The sequence below is a fragment of the Amia ocellicauda genome, chromosome 16 (assembly GCF_036373705.1).
Source record: "Amia ocellicauda isolate fAmiCal2 chromosome 16, fAmiCal2.hap1, whole genome shotgun sequence".
NCBI classification, from domain to species: domain Eukaryota; kingdom Metazoa; phylum Chordata; class Actinopteri; order Amiiformes; family Amiidae; genus Amia; species Amia ocellicauda.
The window spans coordinates 27,613,818-27,634,454 of NC_089865.1; the positions used below are offsets into that span (position 1 = coordinate 27,613,818).

Below are 20,637 nucleotides of genomic sequence, written 5' to 3' on the forward strand. Positions count from 1 at the left end.
CCCACCGGGTACCACTCATCTCCACTACAAATAGGAAAAAGAGGCTACAATTTGCACAAGCTCACCAAAATTGGACAGTTGAAGACTGGAAAAATGTTGCCTGGTCTGATGAGTCTCGATTTCTGTTGAGACCTTCAGATGGTAGAGTCAGAATTTGGCGTAAACAGAATGAGAACATGGATCCATCATGCCTTGTTACCACTGTGCAGGCTGGTGGTGGTGGTGTAATGGTGTGGGGGATGTTTTCTTGGCACACTTTAGGCCCCTTAGTGCCAATTGGGCATCGTTTAAATGCCACGGCCTACCTGAGCATTGTTTCTGAGCATTGTTTCTGACCATGTCCATCCCTTTATGACCACCATGTACCCATCCTCTGATGGCTACTTCCAGCAGGATAATGCACCATGTCACAAAGGTCGAATCATTTCAAATTGGTTTCTTGAACATGACAATGAGTTCACTGTACTAAACTGGCCCCCACAGTCACCAGATCTCAACCCATTAGAGCATCTTTGGGATGTGGTGGAACGGGAGGTTCGTGCCCTGGATGTGCATCCCACGAATCTCCATCAACTGCAAGATGCTATCCTATCAATATGGGCCAACATTTCTAAAGAATGCTTTCAGCACCTTGTTCAATCAATGCCACGTAGAATTAAGGCAGTTCTGAAGGCGAAAGGGGGTCAAACACAGTATTAGTATGGTGTTCCTAATAATCCTTTAGGTGAGTGTATACTGATATAGATAGAAAGAGAGAAAGAAAAAACAGCGGGTAAACAATCCTGGAAATAAATACATGTCCATGGTCTTAAACACCATAATGAAATATATCAGAAAAAAACAGGTTTATGAATATGCTACCATTAACAAAAGTGTTTAGATGTTACATGGAAAGAACGCTGAACAATACGTGTATTGTTTCCAGTCGGGTGATGACGTGTGCTGCCCCGTTTATCACCATCTCAAAGCACACAGTGCAGTCAAACAAAATAACACATTTTTCAAAAACAATGTTTATTGTTAAGAAAGGTGTTTACATGAAGTGGATTTTCAAGAGGTCTAGCAACACGTCAGTTATCTTTTTTACATTTATTTCAGTCAATCGCCCACATAATTGAAATTAAATAAAGCACAAACCTTTCATTCGAAACAGTGCTATAACTCTTAGTATAAATTATATCCTTGTCTGTTTTTTATTAAAACTGTGGAATATTTAATTTTAAATCATCCAGGCCATCTGGTGTTTCAAAGCTCAGAGTAAAGTAAAAGTGACAAAACCAATCTTTATTAGTAGGTTACACATGTTTAATACTGGGGTGACTAATAGCGTTAAACCGTCATTCAGAACATGTGTGGGTGTTTTGTTTTTTTAAATAATATTTTGAACAGAGCTAGACTGGCCTGATTTATTCTCACGCAGTGCAGATTCTACACTTTACAAATTCACAAAGCAATGTTTTAAAATGATGAATGTTGATGTACATTTACAAACCTGTACAATTTCAGAAGCACTTAGAATTTTGTTTTCAATATACAGATACAATCATTACTTGTAAGTTGTTTCGATCATCATGGATCATGTTCTCTATACTGTAAGTTCATATTGTCTTAAGGGAGCTCAAGACATGAAATGTTAAAACAACCAACCTCTCTGCTCATTCTGTACATACCCATGCTGTTGATGTTGAGGTGTCCTGGACTGCTTTGTGTTGAGCACAGGCTCTCACCTTAATGACATAAGTTGGTACTAATTGATATATGAGGTTCCTAGAAATCCATTCGCCATGGGAAAAAAATAAAGTTTTGGTTTGGCAGAGAATTTAATTTTTCTTTAGATCTATGAACCGTGTTGATAAATGTTTAGACACATTCTGAACTAGTACCGAATCATCTCCAGAATCATCTCACTACACCAATTCGTTTCAGGTTTTCCTTCCTCCAAAAATGCCCCTTCACATGTACAAGCCAGCATCAGGATACAGAGTATTATTATTTTTTACCTAGCATCTCTGCCTTATGTGTTAGTATCAGCAATTTTCGATGTATAAGCATCACATAGCGATGTCTGGGTGAGATCCTTACCTTTATTACCTTGTTTGTATTTTATTGATTTAATTTGAATTCTTCTGCATTACCCTGTTTATGCATTATATACTGTACAGTATATGAATTTAAATATAGTCTAAGTTATGGTAACAACTTTTAACATTTAGTATTAAAAAATGTCCGACTTACGACAGGTCATAGGAATGGAACCCTGTCGTAAATCGGAATGCGCCTGTATTTGGAATGTTTGGCTTAGCACTGAGTCCTGCATTGTACGCAACATTGCCTTCTTGTGGTCAGTGTCTACATAAAGCCATAAATAAACATGGGGTTCTATTCTGTGTTCAGGGCTAATGTCTAAAAGACTAAACGTGCCTGGAATGCTGCCACTTCACTTCCATAGAATCCACAATGTTGATGATAATGTTGACTAAATCAAGGACAATTATATAGCCTTTTTTATTTTTTATTTGACCTTGATAAAAATGGTAAATGTTTGAATAAAAACACATTATTGAACTCCAAACATAGTGTTTGTGTATATTATGGTTATGAATACTTAATTGTAACATTTAAATCATGGAAAAACACAGATTCTCTCATTTAGAGATCAGAGAATTTTCTTTATTTATCATGGAAAACTAGGCAGCTTTCAGCAAACTAGGCAGCCTAGGCATCACAGCCTGACTCCACTCTGAGGGCCAAGTCAGAGACAGGAAGAGGAATTAGGTTTCAGGTCCTTATATAATTTAATTTATGCTCTTTCAAAAGAGAAATTCTGTAATATTATTGACATGATGTTACAACTGATATACTAAGATACCACAGAACACTTCTGAACACAGCTGTACGTTTCTCGGGTGTGGATTGTCTGGTGTATTGTAAGGTTCCCTGAATGGCGGAATCTTTTCCCACACTGAGCACAGCAGTATGGTCTCTCTCCTGTGTGGATGCGCAGGTGCTTATTAAGCAACGATGAACTAAGGAAACTCTTCTCACACTGACTGCAGTTATATGGCTTCTCTCCTGTGTGTATTCGGTAATGAGCTTTCAGGTTTCCCGATGTAATGAAACCCTTGCCACACTGATCACAGCTGTAGGGTCTTTCTCCTGTGTGAATTCTCTGGTGTGAATTAAGATGTGCAGACTGATTGAAACTCTTCCCACACTGTGCACAGGTGTACGGTTTCTCTCCTGTGTGGATGCGCAGGTGTGATTTAAGGAGGGATGAGTTAATAAAACATTTCCCACATTGACCACAGTTATATGGCTTCTCTCCTGTGTGAATTCTATAATGAACTTTCATGTGATCTAATGAAATAAAACCCTTCCCACACTGATCACAACTGTGAGGTCTTTCTCCTGTGTGAATTTTCTGGTGTGAATAAAGATGGGCAGACTGATTGAAACTCTTCCCACACTGTACACAGCTGTATGGTTTCTCTCCTGTGTGGATGCGCAGGTGTGACTTTAGGAGGGATGATTTAATAAAACTCTTCCCACATTGACCACATTTATATGGCTTCTCTCCTGTGTGAATTCTGTAATGAACTTTCAGGTGACCTGCTATAATGAAACTCTTCCCACACTGATCACAGCTGTAGGGTCTTTCACCTGTGTGAATTTTCTGGTGAGATTTAAGGGTGTCTGACCAACGAAAGCTTTTACCACATTGATCACAAAAGTATGGTCTCTCTCCTGTGTGTATGCGCTGGTGTATTTTAAGATGCCAAGCTGTACGGAAGTCTTTTCCACACTGTGCACAGTAATTACAGCCCACAGGGTTTCCAGTGAACTCTGCTGTGTTTCTGGTCACTATCACTGGGTTGCAAGTGCTAAATGTTTCATTTCTGTGTTGTAATGATAGTCTCTCCACTCTCACTAAGCAAGGCCTCATTTCCTTCTGAAGAGGAATCTTTGGTTCTTGTTGTTGCCCTCTACTTCCCAAATCCTGCCTGTCTTGTTCCAGGTGGGAGGAATCTAGCTCAGTGTCTGTGTTCTCATCTTTAATAGACTGTAGCTCAGTCTCTGTCTTATGAGTGACACAATTCAAAAGAATATCATGTGTATCAAAATGGTAAGTTCCTATAAGAGGTCCATGCAGCCTCAAATCGGAATACCGGTGTTTCATGTGAACAGTCTGTGGGTCAGTGTGCTGCTTTGAAACATTAAAGGTATCCAGTTCACTCAGCTCTACCTCTGTGTGCTCCACTTTAATGATAGATCCAATTTCATCAACATTTTCTGCAAAGTTCTCTGGATACTGATTATTGATTGTTTCTCTGCTGTGCTCAGATCCTGCTGGAATGTGCCTTTGTGTTACATGCTCTGGTCCTGGCTCTGCCATGTGCACAGACCCCAATCCACTGAGCTCCTCCACACTTTGTTCACTCCTGTGCTGCCCATTGCCATTGCTTTCAAAAGCACTGTGCTGTGTATGCTGTCTCAGACTGGAGCTCCACTCCTCTTTGCAGTGCTGCTGCTGAAAATGGCTTCCTTCCCCAACTTCACAGAGATCGACAGCTCCTGGGGAAGATGGAAGGAAATACTGTTAGCAGCTCCACTAATTCAATAGTGAGGGTCAATGGTGTCAAACCAGAGGTGCCAATTCCAAAAGTCTAAAGGCCATACTATAATTTGCCAAGTGAATTTGCTACTAAATATTAAACATTAAACATCTGCTCAGAAGGGAATGATTGTCTAAAGCACAATTCTGATCAAATTAAATAAAGTGCTAAATTGGCAGCACCTGGCTACTCCTTGGGTAGTTTGGTGAACCTGCTATCCAGTCATACTTGCCATAATACTTATACTTAAATAATTATACGACATTCATTATTTCAAATATATTTGAAATACTTTTCAATAATTTGTAAAGCTATATTTTCCTGTGTGACACCCATAAAACAAGACAAGACCTGCTCACCATACCTCTAGCAATTGCAATGCTCTGAACTAAATCAACCACTTAATGTTTGCTGTATGGTATTTAAAATGTATTTTGTAAAATAAGTAACTTTTGTATTTGGATTTAGTCTTGGTAGTCAAAATCATGTTTGCATAAGCAAAAATCAAAGTCAAAATGAATTGTCATTTGAATTAACATTTAAATGCATTCCAGCCCCATTAGCACCAAGCAAATACTGCTAGTGTAGCTGATGCAGGTCGGAGCTCCCCACCCGGGATTTGAACCGAGCACTCCACACTGCAGCAGCTCCAGCACAGTACAGCATTAAGCCCTCTACACCAATGTAGATGGACAGTCCACAATGGGAAGTGTGGAACTGTCTCTGTTGTTATATATGGTTGTAAGTAGACTTAGTTAGGTCCATAAATATTTGGACATGGACACAATTTTCATCATTTTGGCTCTGTATGCCACCACAATAGATTTGAAAGAAAGCAATCAAGATGTTCTTTAACTGTAGACTTTCATCTTTAATTTGGGGGTAGTTACATCGAAAATGGGTGAACAGTGTAGGAATTACACCCATGTGGTCCACCCAATTTTAGGGTCTTAAAAGTAATTGGACAAACTAACATAATCATGAATAAAATTGTGAGTTTCAATATTTGGTTGCAAATCCTTTGCAGTCAATGACTGCCTGAAGTCTGTAACCCATAGACATCACCAGATGTTGGGTTTCTTCCCTGGAGATGCTCTGCCAGGCCTGTACTGCAGCTGTCTTTAGTTTCTGCTTGTTCTTGGGGCGTTTTGCCTTCAGTTATGCCTTAGAAATCAAAACAAACCAATCAGAAAGATAGCAAAAACATTAGGTGTGGCCAATCAACTATTTGATACATTCTTAAAAAAAAAGAACACACTGGTGAGCTCAGGAACACCAAAAGGCCCAGAAGACCATGGAAAACAACTGTGGTGGATGACAGAAGAATTCTTTCCCTGGTGAAGAAAAAAATCCTTCACAACAGTTGGCCAAATAAAGAACACCCTCCAGGTAGGGCTGGGCGATATGGCCATTGAATTACTTTTCCTGTTCTGGGTCAGTTGTCTTGAAACCAAATAATGTACACACTAGGGCTGTGTGATATGACGATCTCGTATGATGATAGAAAAACGTCTATCATTTCATATTATGCTTTATCGTTTATATAGTGGTGTCGCAAATCCCACTCTTTATGGCAATGTTTTTCGTCATTAGGACGGTATGCGTTCTTCCCGGTTCTTCCACACGTGTCGGATGCAGCAAGAATTGTGCATCAGAAACACAGACAGACAAGGAGGAGAGTGAACTGACACAGAATAACCAACATAACCAAAAGATACTTTAATGCGCAAGTGCACACGTTGCGCCCCGCTCTGGTCGCCGGGCTGAACTCGATCTGCAGGCACCCCCACCCCCGCTAATTTAGACGGATATAGTTTATATAAAATTAAATAATAATAAAGTTTGTTTGCATTTTAATAAATTGGAACGCAATGCAAACAGATGCAGAAAGTTGCATTAGATGGTGAAGTGGTACAACAGTTTATTATTATTATTATTATTATTTAGTATTAACACATGCTGTACCGGTAAGTAGAATCGAAACGTGACAGTAAGAGAAGAAATGTCCCCGTCTAGCAGATATTAAATGCACCACTATAATCCCGGCTGTGGTAAATCTACATGAATCTATAACATTTTACAGCACGTGTTGCATGATTACTTTGTGAATTTGTAAAGTGTAGAATCTGCACTGCGTGAGAATAAATCAGGCCAGTCTAGCTCTGTTCAAAATATTATTAAAAAAAACAAAACACCCACACATGTTCTGAATGACGGTTTAACGTTATTAGTCACCCCTGTATTAAACATGTGTAACCTACTAATAAAGATTGGTTTTGTCACTTTTACTTTACTCTGAGCTTTGAAACACCAGATGGCCTGGATGATTTAAAATTAAATATTCCACAGTTTTAATAAAAAACAGACAAGGATATAATTTATACTAAGAGTTATAGCACTGTTTCGAATGAAAGGTTTGTGCTTTATTTAATTTCAATTATGTGGGCGATTGACTGAAATAAATGTAAAAAAGATAACTGACGTGTTGCAAGACCTCTTGAAAATCCACTTCATGTAAACACCTTTCTTAACAATAAACATTGTTTTTGAAAAATGTGTTATTTTGTTTGACTGCACTGTGTGCTTTGAGATGGTGATAAACGGGGCAGCACACGTCATCACCCGACTGGAAACAATACACGTATTGTTCAGCGTTCTTTCCATGTAACATCTAAACACTGTTTTGTTAATGGTAGCATATTCATAAACCTGTTTTTTTCTGATATATTTCATTATGGTGTTTAAGACCATGGACATGTATTTATTTCCAGGATTGTTTACCCGCTGTTTTTTCTTTCTCTCATTCTATCTATATCAGTATACACTCACCTAAAGGATTATTAGGAACACCATACTAATACTGTGTTTGACCCCCTTTCGCCTTCAGAACTGCCTTAATTCTACGTGGCATTGATTCAACAAGGTGCTGAAAGCATTCTTTAGAAATGTTGGCCCATATTGATAGGATAGCATCTTGCAGTTGATGGAGATTTGTGGGATGCACATCCAGGGCACGAAGCTCCCGTTCCACCACATCCCAAAGATGCTCTATTGGGTTGAGATCTGGTGACTGTGGGGGCCAGTTTAGTACAGTGAACTCATTGTCATGTTCAAGAAACCAATTTGAAATGATTCGACCTTTGTGACATGGTGCATTATCCTGCTGGAAGTAGCCATCAGAGGATGGGTACATGGTGGTCATAAAGGGATGGACATGGTCAGAAACAATGCTCAGGTAGGCCGTGGCATTTAAACGATGCCCAATTGGCACTAAGGGGCCTAAAGTGTGCCAAGAAAACATCCCCCACACCATTACACCACCACCACCAGCCTGCACAGTGGTAACAAGGCATGATGGATCCATGTTCTCATTCTGTTTACGCCAAATTCTGACTCTACCATCTGAAGGTCTCAACAGAAATCGAGACTCATCAGACCAGGCAACATTTTTCCAGTCTTCAACTGCCCAATTTTGGTGAGCTTGTGCAAATTGTAGCCTCTTTTTCCTATTTGTAGTGGAGATGAGTGGTACCCGGTGGGGTCTTCTGCTGTTGTAGCCCATCCGCCTCAAGGTTGTACGTGTTGTGGCTTCACAAATGCTTTGCTGCATACCTCGGTTGTAACGAGTGGTTATTTCAGTCAAAGTTGCTCTTCTATCAGCTTGAATCAGTCGGCCCATTCTCCTCTGACCTCTAGCATCAACAAGGCATTTTCGCCCCCACAGGACTGCCGCATACTGGATGTTTTTCCCTTTTCACACCATTCTTTGTAAACCCTAGAAATGGTTGTGCGTGAAAATCCCAGTAACTGAGCAGATTGTGAAATACTCAGACCGGCCCGTCTGGCACCAACAACCATGCCACGCTCAAAATTGCTTAAATCACCTTTCTTTCCCATTCAGACATTCAGTTTGGAGTTCAGGAGATTGTCTTGACCAGGACCACACCCCTAAATGCATTGAAGCAACTGCCATGTGATTGGTTGGTTAGATAATTGCATTAATGAGAAACTGAACAGGTGTTCCTAATAATCCTTTAGGTGAGTGTATATATATATATATATATATATATATATATATATATATATATATAGCCTACCTATATCTGTATATGTATTCTATAGCTTCACAATACATTATATGAAGCCTAAAATAAATGCAATAGAGTAAAAGGTAGGACTTAATTCAACACTTCTCTATCTACAGAATGAAAACTAACAAAATACAATATGTAAACTAGGGCTGTACCCGACTCCAAATTTTGTCAGTCGAATCGGATTTGTCTGTTCAATACAGAGACTATTCGTAAGCTAACCAAAATGTTTTATTTCACTGTAAACATTAAAAACAACGTGTAAATGAGTAAACAAATGACCGTTCACGACATTGCCCGACTGACATCTCTTCTTACAACAGGATAGGCCTACTTCTTTATTTATCTTTAAACAACTAATAAATAAATCGTAATGCCGCCATACTTTAGGACTTCTTCTGAGACACAGCCTTTACCAACAATTCCACCACCTCAGGTTTCAGCTTCTCTCATTAATTAGGCCGTGTGTCCACCAAAGCGTTTTTTCCTGAGGCCAGTGTATTTTTTCAATTATTTGCAAAGGGAGCGCCACGGATTTAAAAAGCCAGCAGCGTGAGGAGGCACTGAGAGTCTATTCCACGCCGAGTGCTGAGCGCTTGGCATTTTTTTCTGTTCGCCGAGTTGAAAAATGTTCAACTTTGGGTAAAACACAGCGCTCGTCACCGTCACTTTTTATCCAGTGGAGGAGGGGCGGGACAACTACCACACCGACCGTCCGTCCTCTAACTCTACGTGCTTCAGCCTTCCCTTCATCCAGAGCAAGGGCCAGAGCAATTACTCTACCTTGTGCCAACATTTTTACATTCAGTATTTGTTAGCAAACACAAACTATCTGCGACATCAGGTGCTTCAACACATTACTTCCGCGGATATTCCGATTCATAGCAACCAAAGCGCCTGAGCTGAAACAGCGTTGAGCCTCCAAAGCTCTCAAGCGCTCCCAGCTGGGCTGTCAGAAGAGCGCCGGTGTTCTGACAAACTGAGCTTCCTGTCATCCTGTCAGACAGAAAGGACCTATCAGAATGGGCTGCCCTCTGCTTTTCAACACTCATAATGTATTTTAACCCCTTCAAAACCAAGGTAGCTCATCCTGTCATCTATTCATAAATAGCTAATTGGTCACTATAAAATACTATGGGCAAAATAATTTTAACTGTACATAATTATAGGTTAAAATTATCTTAAACAACACAGAACACAGTCTACTGAGGTGACAAGTCATCAAGCTGAATCTAGCTTTTATTTTTATTTAGTGCACATTTCACACACATATATATGTTAGATCTGATGTCTTCAGTCCATCGATTTCTGTAAATTAAAAGCAAATGCAAGTTATGTTCCTATCCACAGCAAATCAGCCAAATATCTGAAATTCTAAAGTGATTAAAGAAGGAAATACTTTAAGGATATTCAAAAGTTAATTATGTTCTATATGGAAGTCTGTGGCATATTGAAAACTTGCCGTCAATAGTAGCTCGGATTTAACAGCGTGTATGGGGTCACTACGCAGGCGCAATTTCAGAAAGCAGCACATCCTGAAAGGCAGCTCAAATGGTCAGATTAACCTGACAAATTGACCTGCCCAATAAAGATGAGCTACCCGCAGGTAGCCCAGATTTATGGGCGTGTTTTGAAATTGTTAATTCCTTTCGTTAGGAAGCTCATTCTGACAAGTAGCTCAGTTTGTCACCGGCACCGGCACTGTCAGCTGCAGAAAACGCCAACCACCAGGCTGTTGTCATGCAGATTCTTTTTGGTGCAAGCGCGCCAGCTTGCCCTGCTAGAATATAAAATATAAGCCTAAGTCTACAATTATTGTAATACTCCAATAACTTTTGATTTGACTGGCCAAAAAAAAAAAACGACTGCTCGACTTGAAGAATCTCTGTAAACTGAGGGGTCTCCGACTGATGATTCGACTCGCCGACTTTCAGGGGGCAGCCCTAATGTAAACTATTAACTTCAACTTCCATTGAAACACGTCTGTCCACTATTGCTCTGAATGTCTGACTTCCGACCAGTTTCTATGGCAACACTGTAAAAGCGGACAGTCTGCATCTTCATGTTAATAATCATCTTCACGTTCATCTTAATTTTGGCACTGATCACCCTCTATACTACACCCTCGCTCACTCGCAAAGTGTACACTTGTCGAAGGGTGTAGTGAGCAAGTGTGCGTTTTGGGACGCAGACTAGCTGTGGCTGTGAGACAAAGAGATGATGCATGGGTCAGGAGGGGTGTGTTAAGCGGATGTGAACGACAACTTATCATCACACAATGAAGCCGTGAACAGCATTGTCAACACCATACAAATATAATTCAAGATCGACGCTTTAGCATTGTCAAGCTCCCATGAAATGTCCCGGCCAGGACTCAAACATAAGTTCATTCTGATTGGCCGTGGGGAAATGAATTACGATTGGCTCTCATTCCCGCCCTGCTATTGGCTATTTGAATCACCTTCTGTTTAAAATGTGTCTGGTGGATTCTGCTACATCATTATGCCTCGGCTCCACTGGCTTAAGCGTCGTGTCGTGCCATGCCCTGCCGGACGCGTCCCAGAGCTTTTTTTGCAAAACCAGGCCGCTGTAAATCCGTCCCTCTGATGGAGGAGCAGCGACTGTGGGTTTGGTTTGTTTCGTTTTAAAAACAGAGACAGAGATCAACACTACGAGCGATACAGCCTGACGTGGAGAGGACTTTTGTGTGTTTTATTCTTTCTGCTTTACATGATTGAAGACAGCGTAATAAATACACGTTTCTGTTAAGAGATATCAGGAAGAGCTAAACGTGTAGAGACATTATATTCAGACAAGCATGTTCACATAAGAATACGGTTCCATGTGAAACAATAATACTAAATAGCAAATGTGTGTTGTTATTATTATCGTCATCATTTGTGCTAGTATATATGTATTTTAAACGGAACAGCGTGACTCGCTTAATGTATTACCCTTACTACAGATTTGTAACTGCAAACGATACTTTTTGCCGTATTATTTATAATTTATTTATCAGACATCCTTAACCAGGGCAAGTTACAGTTGAAACAAAATACACACGTTTCATTAATCATCCAGATACATTATAGCAGGTTATAATTAAATAACGTGTGCACGTCTCAGTCATGGCGTTTATGGACGCATTTATTAAACCAGTCCTTAATGTTTTAGACGGAAACCCAGATCTGCTGTATTTATTTATTCATTAATTTAACTTGTAAATGGGCACATTAACTAAATCGTGTTCGCCTTCATACTGATTGTCTCCATGCGGATTGTCCTGCACACCATTCAAAAACACAGCCTGATACACCGTCCAGCTGTTCATAAAATATTAATAAAATCGGCTGCTACCGATCTGATTATTATTATCCTTCAGTTTATTTTTAACTAGTCAGGCACTGCACCGGTCCTGTGAAATCCAAGTTTTTAATACAATCGGATATTAATTGTAACAGCCATTGTTTCTGTACGTGGATTTCACTCCATGCTGCTAATAAAACCGCTCCTGAAAGCGAATCATGTCCTCAGTGGGGACGGACGCTTACGGACACGTCCAGCACCAGATAGTTAACCGGCCACAAAACACGGACGCGTCCGCCAGTGGAAACGGGGCACTAGACTGCTAGCAGGTAGACGAAGATTATCACTAACACGATTACGCACACAAACAACACTTTATATATTATCCTTCACTAAACTACATCGAATAGTACTGCGTTAAAACTAGGGATGCACCGAATGTTCGTCAACCGAAAATAGAAAAATAAAAGCACTTTCGGTGTTCGGCTGAACAATTATGTTTTTGATGACGCGATCAAATAGCAACCAGCTATTGCTATTTAGTTTGTATTCGCTGTAACTCGAACGCAGAGCGGCAGTCTGAGTGTGGTTTGGAGAGGAAAAGCCAATCGTTTGGACTGTATAAATTAGCTAGCTAGATAGGTCTTGTACATTTTGTATTGTATAATCAAATATTTACACACACGTTTATATGTAACTATTTATGCGTTAACCCACCTTGTCCTGGCAGGGATACTGTTATATGTTTGTGTTTCTGTAATCTGTTTATTTGGTCCAACTCGTAAAACAAATGCACTCTCTTTAATTTATTTGATCCTCGTATCATTAGGTTATTGGTGGACACCAATGAGAAAACAGGGTCCAATGGCCTCTCGTTTATAAACTGTCTTATGTTTCTAAATTTAACTTTACCGACTTAGATGACACATGGGTTTTTAGTATTAAAGCAGTAATATTCGATGTAGTTTAACGAAGGATAATATACAAAGTGTATGTTGGTGTGTGTAATCATGCTAGTGATTTTAGCATGATTACAAATGTATATATTTAACTACTTTTGTCTAAAAGGCCGTTTATAATCTTTGTCTACTCGCTAGCAGTCTAATGATGTAGCAGAATCCGTCAAAAACATTCAAAACAGAAGGTGATTCAGCAGCCAATAGCAGGGCGGGAATGAGAGCCAATCGTAATTCAATTCCTCACGGCCAATCAGAATGAACTGATGTTTGAGTCCTGGCAGGGATAGTCCTGACAGGGACATTTCATGGCACCTTTCTCATGCGAGCCATTGTCAATGCTTTATTAAATAATTCAATTATTTAAAGAAATATAATGTAAATCTATGCTGCACAATAAATCTGTAACTTAAATGCCTGGCAATTCCAATTGTTTTAATAATAACTTTAGAATAATACAAAATCGAATCATCCAATCACATCGATTTGTACATGATCTGCGCAGAAAAGCGTTCTTCAATCTGCTGCTTGTGACGCCAGCACTGCAAGCTGTGGGACCATAGAAATATTTCATGGATACTGAAACATTTGGTATCTTTTTTTTTTTTTTTGGGGGGGGGATGCCAGATATTGCAAGAAGTACACTGACATATTTGCCCCCACCCCTTGAGACGACATGGGGTGCCACATATTTCAGTATACTTGCTGAAATAGAGCGGTCTGCGCATGTACAAAATCAAAGTGATGCTACGGGATGCAAGATATCCATTGGTGTGCCGGATTCGTCATTAACACCTGCATACAATCCACGTACATTGTTTTAATTCAGATAGAGGTGTCAATATGTTTGAAACTGCAGCTCACGAGTTGTGAAAATTATTAACTGTAAATATACATTGCATAACTTAATTACCACAATAATAATGATAATAATAAGAATAATGATCTAACTAACTTACCAGCATCTCCTCTCCCCAGTTCTCTCGCTGTGGTCTGATAGGAATCCTGGATTACAGAAGGACTGTTTAAAGACTCCATTGTTTCCACACGATCTGCTCGATCACTCGGCTTCGGGTTTAATCTCCCTTTCTTGTTTGGGGATACTTCCAAATGAAAATCAAAGCTCGTCTCGATAAGCTTTGTAATCTCACACACTAAAAACTCAAAGAGGGAGGCCAGTTTAGTTTGAAAGGCGACCACAGATTCGGACCAAACGTGTGATTTCATTCAGAGTCGCTATGGCCAGTTTCCATGATGCTGGTGAACTGAGACTGCAAAGTTTCCAAAAAATCTGACGTGATGCATTCTCTTACAAAAACAAAATGACCGATTCCATTCCGTTGCTATGTAAAGCAGTGCAAGCTCTTCTTGTTTCTTGTTCTACAGCTGCAGTGCTGCGCCAATAATGGCTGCGTTCACTACACACAGACTTTCCTTTGGCAAGTAGTAAACCAGTTCAAATTCGACATCTGTTTGAACTGAGTCGGAAGAAACGTCAGAAGGTCACGCAGACTTTGGTTGCGTTCTTGCCGCGTAGATTTCTGCAGGTCTGCACAGATCTACACAATTCCACTGATCCAATTGGTGGAGCAGCGCAGATCTGCGGAAAACTGCGCAGCACCAACGCGAACTTTGGCTTACATTTCTGCACATCTGCGCAGGTTCTCAGGGGGCACTGCGCAGGATCAGACCCGTCTTCACAGCAATAAAAGATCGCTAGCTAACAAAGAGGAGTGTAGTCAACTGCACACGATCCTTACTCCAAGCGCTACTGCCACCTAGTCTGCGGGTGTACGTTTTCATTAGAATGGCATATTGTATGGGTGGTAATAAAATAATATAGAAAACCAATTGAAAGAGATAATGAGGATTCCCAGATTCTGTGAAGGTTATGAGACCGTAGGGAAAATAGGTGTTATCATTTATAGTTCGAGACGGAAAAGTCCTTATTTGGAATCATATTTGTGGAATAAATTATCTTTAATTATTATTAAATTATTAGTAATGACATGCTGAATAAAATATAAGTGTAACATACTATTGTTAAAATATAAATCAGATAAACAAGGTACACTTTAATTTGGTAAAATCTCACTACTCTAATCTTGTAGGCAACTCTTACAGACAACAATACATTGATTTATGAAGTCTGATTCATTCCCTTCTTCCACTGGCAGTGTCAAACTAGAGGCAGTTAAATGTTTTGAGAATATGTTTTGATCTACTGTACTGTACTATTGCTGTCTAGGACCAGGGCTGGTATTGTAGCTCTCAGTAAGACACATAATTAGGGGACTGAAGTAGGAGACAGGAGTTTTATGAATGACTATGGGGACTGGAGTGAGACAGTGAGAGATAATGAAGAAGTGGATTTACAGTGCAAATTGTAGAGATGGAGACAGTGGGAGAGTGAGACAAGAGACAGGGGGGTTACAACACAGTGTGTTCTCTCTCTCTCTCTCTCTTTGCATGCTGTGAATTTGTGGGAAGAAGGAGTGCTGGCAGGAAGGTTGGGAGACAAGTGTGAGGGTGTGCTTATTCTATCGTTTCAGCTCCAAATTGATTTATTTGATCTATGAAGCAGTTAAATGAATCACTGGAGACCCCACCTGCTTTTTGATATGAAAATATCTAAGGTCAATTTGAGGTTGTGGCTCGGTAGCAGGTGTCAGTGGAGGACAGTGTGATGGAGATTGTCAAAAAGGTTTGTTTCTATAATAAAACAAAAGTAATGATTTTCATGTACCATCTAGCAAGCTCTAGGTAAATAAACTTTAGGTAAATCGTTATCTGGATGCTTGTTAAATTGCATTAGAGCGATCACACAGCACATGTGATTCATGTAACAGCCACACCTCCCATTTCCTGACCCTAATTGAGCGATATGTAAATCCCGAACTGTCTTAGAATTGACTATTTCTAATAGGGTAAAATAATTGATTATTCCAGCATTTAACAATGTTGCCAAATGTTGTCAAAGGCATGGGAGAGTATCACTTTCTGTTTTCACTCTGCCGCTCCTTTGTTTCCATTTTTCATTATTATTATATTGCATGACGATGTGCACCTGAACCACTCGAGTGTGCGTGCCTTTATCAGGAGCATCAGGGACTTATAGTGGCCCCCTGTCACACACCCGCAACACAGAGGTCCCCTGTGGCATCTGTACAGCACAAACCCAGAGCTCCAGCAGAGTGAGCCAGTGGACCCACAGAGCTTCCCCCTCACCCAGTCGACTAGCTACAGCAAACAAGGGAAGCAGCTCTGCGCTCTGTCCACTCTATCCCCCATCTCAAGCCACCACACAGCAGCTATAGTGCGTTCCTCCAGTCTCCCCTCAGTAATGGTCTCCCTGCTGTCCTTTTCCACCTCCTTATATCCCCCCTGTATCCCTTAAAATAAATCAGGTCCATCATGTCTAACACCTGCCCATTAAACTTTTCCAGCAGGGAGAACAAAGCAAATTAATTAATGCATAATACAATTAAGCAATTAAGCAAATAAACCAATTAACCAATAACCATCAGCTAAAACCCATTTTACCATCTGTGACAATAATATGGATTATATTTTTCTATGTTCTAGGGATTTTGTATTTAATTGATTCATTTTGACTGTTTTTAAGCCCTTGCTTTCCCCCGTGACCAACAACCAGCAACCTGAATTCAGCCCCACACGTCAGACGATGGGGGTTGGGGGGTTGGTAGATGATAAGAAGACTGTTACTGTTTCTTCACTGTTTTATATTTGTACTATATTACCTTGTTATAGTGTTCTAATGTATTTTAATATAATCTTGTTTTGTTTCTACAAAGTTAATCATTTTTATATACATTCATTTATTAACTAAAACCAACATGCATATATATATATATATATATATATATATATATATATATATATATATATATATATATATATATATTAAAACAGAATACTAATCGTTCATTTTATTTATTGTTTATGTTATTGGTTGTTATATGTTATGTTTTGCACACCATTTTATGTGTTTTGCTCTTGGTAAAGCATTTTTGCACCTTTTTGCCATACAACCATGTCTTGAACAAATAAGTGCTGTTTTTTATTTGACCTATTATATATATTTGCACTGTATATAATGTTACATAAGGGTACAGGGATTCAATGTTACACTTGTAACTTTTTTTTTTGAGGTCATAACAGTTTGTTGTTTACACCTCCAGCCCCCAGCTACTATCCCCACTAGAGTGTCCTCTTTATTGAAAGTTCAGATATGGTAACCCTAGCTAGCTCTGGTTATCTCAACTAATTAACAGTGGAGCAGTAACTTTAGCTATTGGGTTAAAATGGGCTGCTTATGTACAGTGTGATTTCGGGGGGTTCTGTAACCATTCTGTCCAGTCAGGTATTTTCTTTATTTATTTTTGCATATTGAGGGGACCCTATTTTGTTCATTAATACCATTCCCTCTTTGTAATGACGCGGATCGTCAGGTGTTGTGGACCCAGATGCAAAGCACAAGAGTCAGGTTGGGCGAGGGGTCGATAGCCGGCAGAGCAGAACTCAAGGTCAAGGAAACCTATTGAAAGGAAATAAAGCGAGAGCACTGGAGTCCCTGGCCGCGTTCACGACACGCATACTTTGCCGAGTCTGCGACGAAACTGTTCAAGTTACCCGACTGCATGAACTCACCCGGAAAACACGTCACAATGCGACGCATCCACAGGCTGCAAAGTCTGCACAGCCGCGCAGCTTCTCAAGAGGTACTGCGCTGGTGCAACCGCGGCTTCAAAACAACAAAGGAGCGCTGTGTGACAAAGACATGTGTATCAGCCAGAGACAGACCTCACTCCATGTGCCAGCGCCACCTAGTCAGGGGGTGTGAATCACCCTTGAATCATGTCATGAAGGATCTTATTAATTTCATGCTAGATATGGCTAAGTACAACAGAAATAATATATTTTAAACATTGACAGTTCAACAATAAAATAATATGCATGTTTAGTGGTGTACGTATACATTATAACCTATTTTCCACGTATTATGTGAATTTGTAAATTGCACACCTGGTAAGGAAATCCATAATAATACATACAAAATATTGTACATGTGTATTTATCTGAATGCACAGGTTTAATGTAGATTCGAAAGCAGTGTATATATAATATTGTACACACACAAACAAAATCTGTTGCAGTTAATTTGATCAGTATGTGAGAATTTAACCCTTAAGTGTCCCAACAATGAGTAGGAATAAAGATTTATATTAATTAAAGATTATTAACGGATCGCAAAGCTACCTAATCTGATATGAAATGATTAAATGGTCCATTTTCTGATAACACTGTAAAGTGTGAAGCTGGTGCAGCATGAAGGGAACTTTGATTGCATTAACTTCTGTGATTAGGACTGACTTCTCTCAGCACCGACTCCATGTTTGTTCTGCTGGAGTCTGCAGCTCCAAGGCAAAGCTGTCCACGCTCCGTCTCCACAGACCGTGACGTTACATGCAGACTCCCGTCTGCAATCTAGCCGGCACAAAAGTGTCGTGAACGTAGCCCCTGTGTTTGGTTGCGATGCTGCGATCTTTGCTTTCACCGCCAGTTTCTTTGCTTTCGTTTTTTTTTTTTTTTTTTCGTTTACGAGTTTTGGCAGTTTTGTCGTGAGGGTGGGGCTTATACGGAGGTGTAGGTCATGGCTCTCCATTGGTGCACTAGGTTTGAGTGACGATTCTTCGTAACCCAATCAGTGAGCAGGTGAGCTGGTCTGACAGTCATCATTATGCAACTGAGTCTGTGTAACTACATGGCTTTGGAATTTAATTCTAAACAAAGCATGTTTTTAATGAAAGTTATAGACAATCGTTTTCTGCATATTACATAAGTTTATATCATACAGCATTTATTCTCATCTTTATCAGTGGTGCCAGTAATTATGTAGGTGACTGTGTGTGTGTGTGTGTATTTCTTACCTAAACATAAACTAGGACATCACAATGAATAATGAATACGATGCCCCAACATTTGCCTCTGGCTAAATTATGTGCGTGCCATCAGTCTGGCACTTATCCGAGGAGCTGAATTAAAGTGCTCGTGAGGGTTAAATTAATATGAACATGATATTAAACATTTTACTCTGCACGTAGCAGGTGAATCCTGTGTTTTGTTTCAGTACTGTATGAGGGGGATATTTTGAAGAAGCCGGTGGGGATTTTCCAGCTTTTGACTGAAGGATTATGAACACACACAGGATGTTTCTAAGGCGTTGCTAGAATCAGCGGTGCTGTTGAAACCGTGACAATCGATTACCATCCCACACAGGAATCACTTGAGAACCGTGAATTCCAACGCAGACCAACCCACCCTTATCACTGATGTGGTTAGAAAACCGTCACTCAAACCTAGTGGACCAATGACCTACGCCCCCCTCTAAGCCCTCCAGTGCTCTTGCTTTAACATTATTTTCTTTCAAAAAAATCTTTTTGCATTTGATATAATTATTTTTGTTTACAATTCTATACATTTTGGCTTCGATTGATGTTGAGATCAAAAACAAAACAATTTTCTCAACTTTTTTTTGTTTTGTTCACAATATTTTTTTTTATTTTGAATTTGTTACTTATGGCGCTAATTTGAGTCCATACGTAATGCCATCCCAGTAAAGTGCTCTGAGAACAGCTGGAGTCTGTTTCCAATGGCTCAGATTTAAGAAAAACATACATGCATTATAGATTTATATATATACCACTGTAAAATTTTAATTTAATTTTTTTAAAGCAAGCTTTTTCTCTGCCTCCAGAAATCTTATTTTTTATTTTTTTTATTTTGAGAATTCAATTTATCTAACCAACGTGGTCTCACTAGCAAAACAACAACAACCTTTAACTAAAAAAAATACTTTATTATACAGTATTGGAAAATGAGCAATATATGAAACCATTCAAATTTAAGCCTCTAGAGGGCACTTTTGCTTTAATAAACAAGAAGATTTTTGGTTTTAAAAGGCGTGCCCTCCATTTTAAAGCATTTTCCTGCACAAAAAGCACAAGAACTGTACGTAGAGCTGATTTACAGATTAAGGTTAAAACGTTGAACTGAACTGAAGTGAACTCCACCATAGATGAAAATGCATTCACTTTGTATACTGTACAGGGTAGTGCAGAAAGATACAGTCTTTCAAGGAAAGGTAGTCAATAGTGGTTAATTTTCTACCACCACAACCGTCCGTTCTTGGAATTATAGTTTATCCAAAATATTTAGTCCCCTCCAGTGGTGTAGTGGTCGAAAAAAAAAAAAAAATCAGCGGGGGCTGCATGCACTGTTTGTATGTGAATTATGTTAATGATTCTCATCATATCTTAATGTGCAGTAGACCAGGTGAATATTTGTAGTTTATGGTTACTCAATGTAATTTTTGTTGTTGTATGTGTAGGATTAGGATAGCAGGTTCCTCAAACTACTCCTGGAGTAGCTGGATACTGCTAGTTCACTTTCCATTTGATCAGAATCACAATTTAGACTAATTTCCTTCTGAGCAGATGTTTAATATTTACCTGGGCAGTAATTCATGCTCATAAAATCGGATCATGTCCATTAGACTTTTGGAAATTGGCATCTCTGATTTGACTATTGATCCTCGCTATTGAATTACTGGAGCTGCTAACAGTATTGTGTAGCATAAGGTACACTTAT

The 20,637-nt window shown here is 39.5% G+C and overlaps 1 protein-coding gene across 3 annotated transcripts; it reads right to left on the bottom strand.

Annotated features, from left to right (window-relative positions):
* Positions 1 to 995: 995 nt before the first annotated feature.
* LOC136711308 (zinc finger protein 436) lies at positions 996 to 18,687 on the bottom strand. Of its 3 annotated transcripts, none has more exons than XM_066687472.1 (2): positions 17,638 to 18,687; positions 996 to 4,572 (listed from the first exon to the last, which is right to left on the bottom strand). In XM_066687472.1, the coding sequence occupies exons 1-2, from the start codon at positions 17,663 to 17,665 to the stop codon at positions 2,861 to 2,863; spliced, it is 1,740 nt and encodes a 579-aa protein (XP_066543569.1). In that variant the 5' UTR covers positions 17,666 to 18,687; the 3' UTR covers positions 996 to 2,860. The 3 variants fall into 3 exon arrangements, 2 of the variants coding, with proteins under 2 accessions (XP_066543569.1, XP_066543568.1); XM_066687471.1 differs by lacking the exon at positions 17,638 to 18,687 and adding an exon at positions 13,926 to 16,440; XR_010804722.1 differs by lacking the exons at positions 996 to 4,572; positions 17,638 to 18,687 and adding exons at positions 9,890 to 10,012; positions 13,926 to 16,779.
* Positions 18,688 to 20,637: the final 1,950 nt, after the last annotated feature.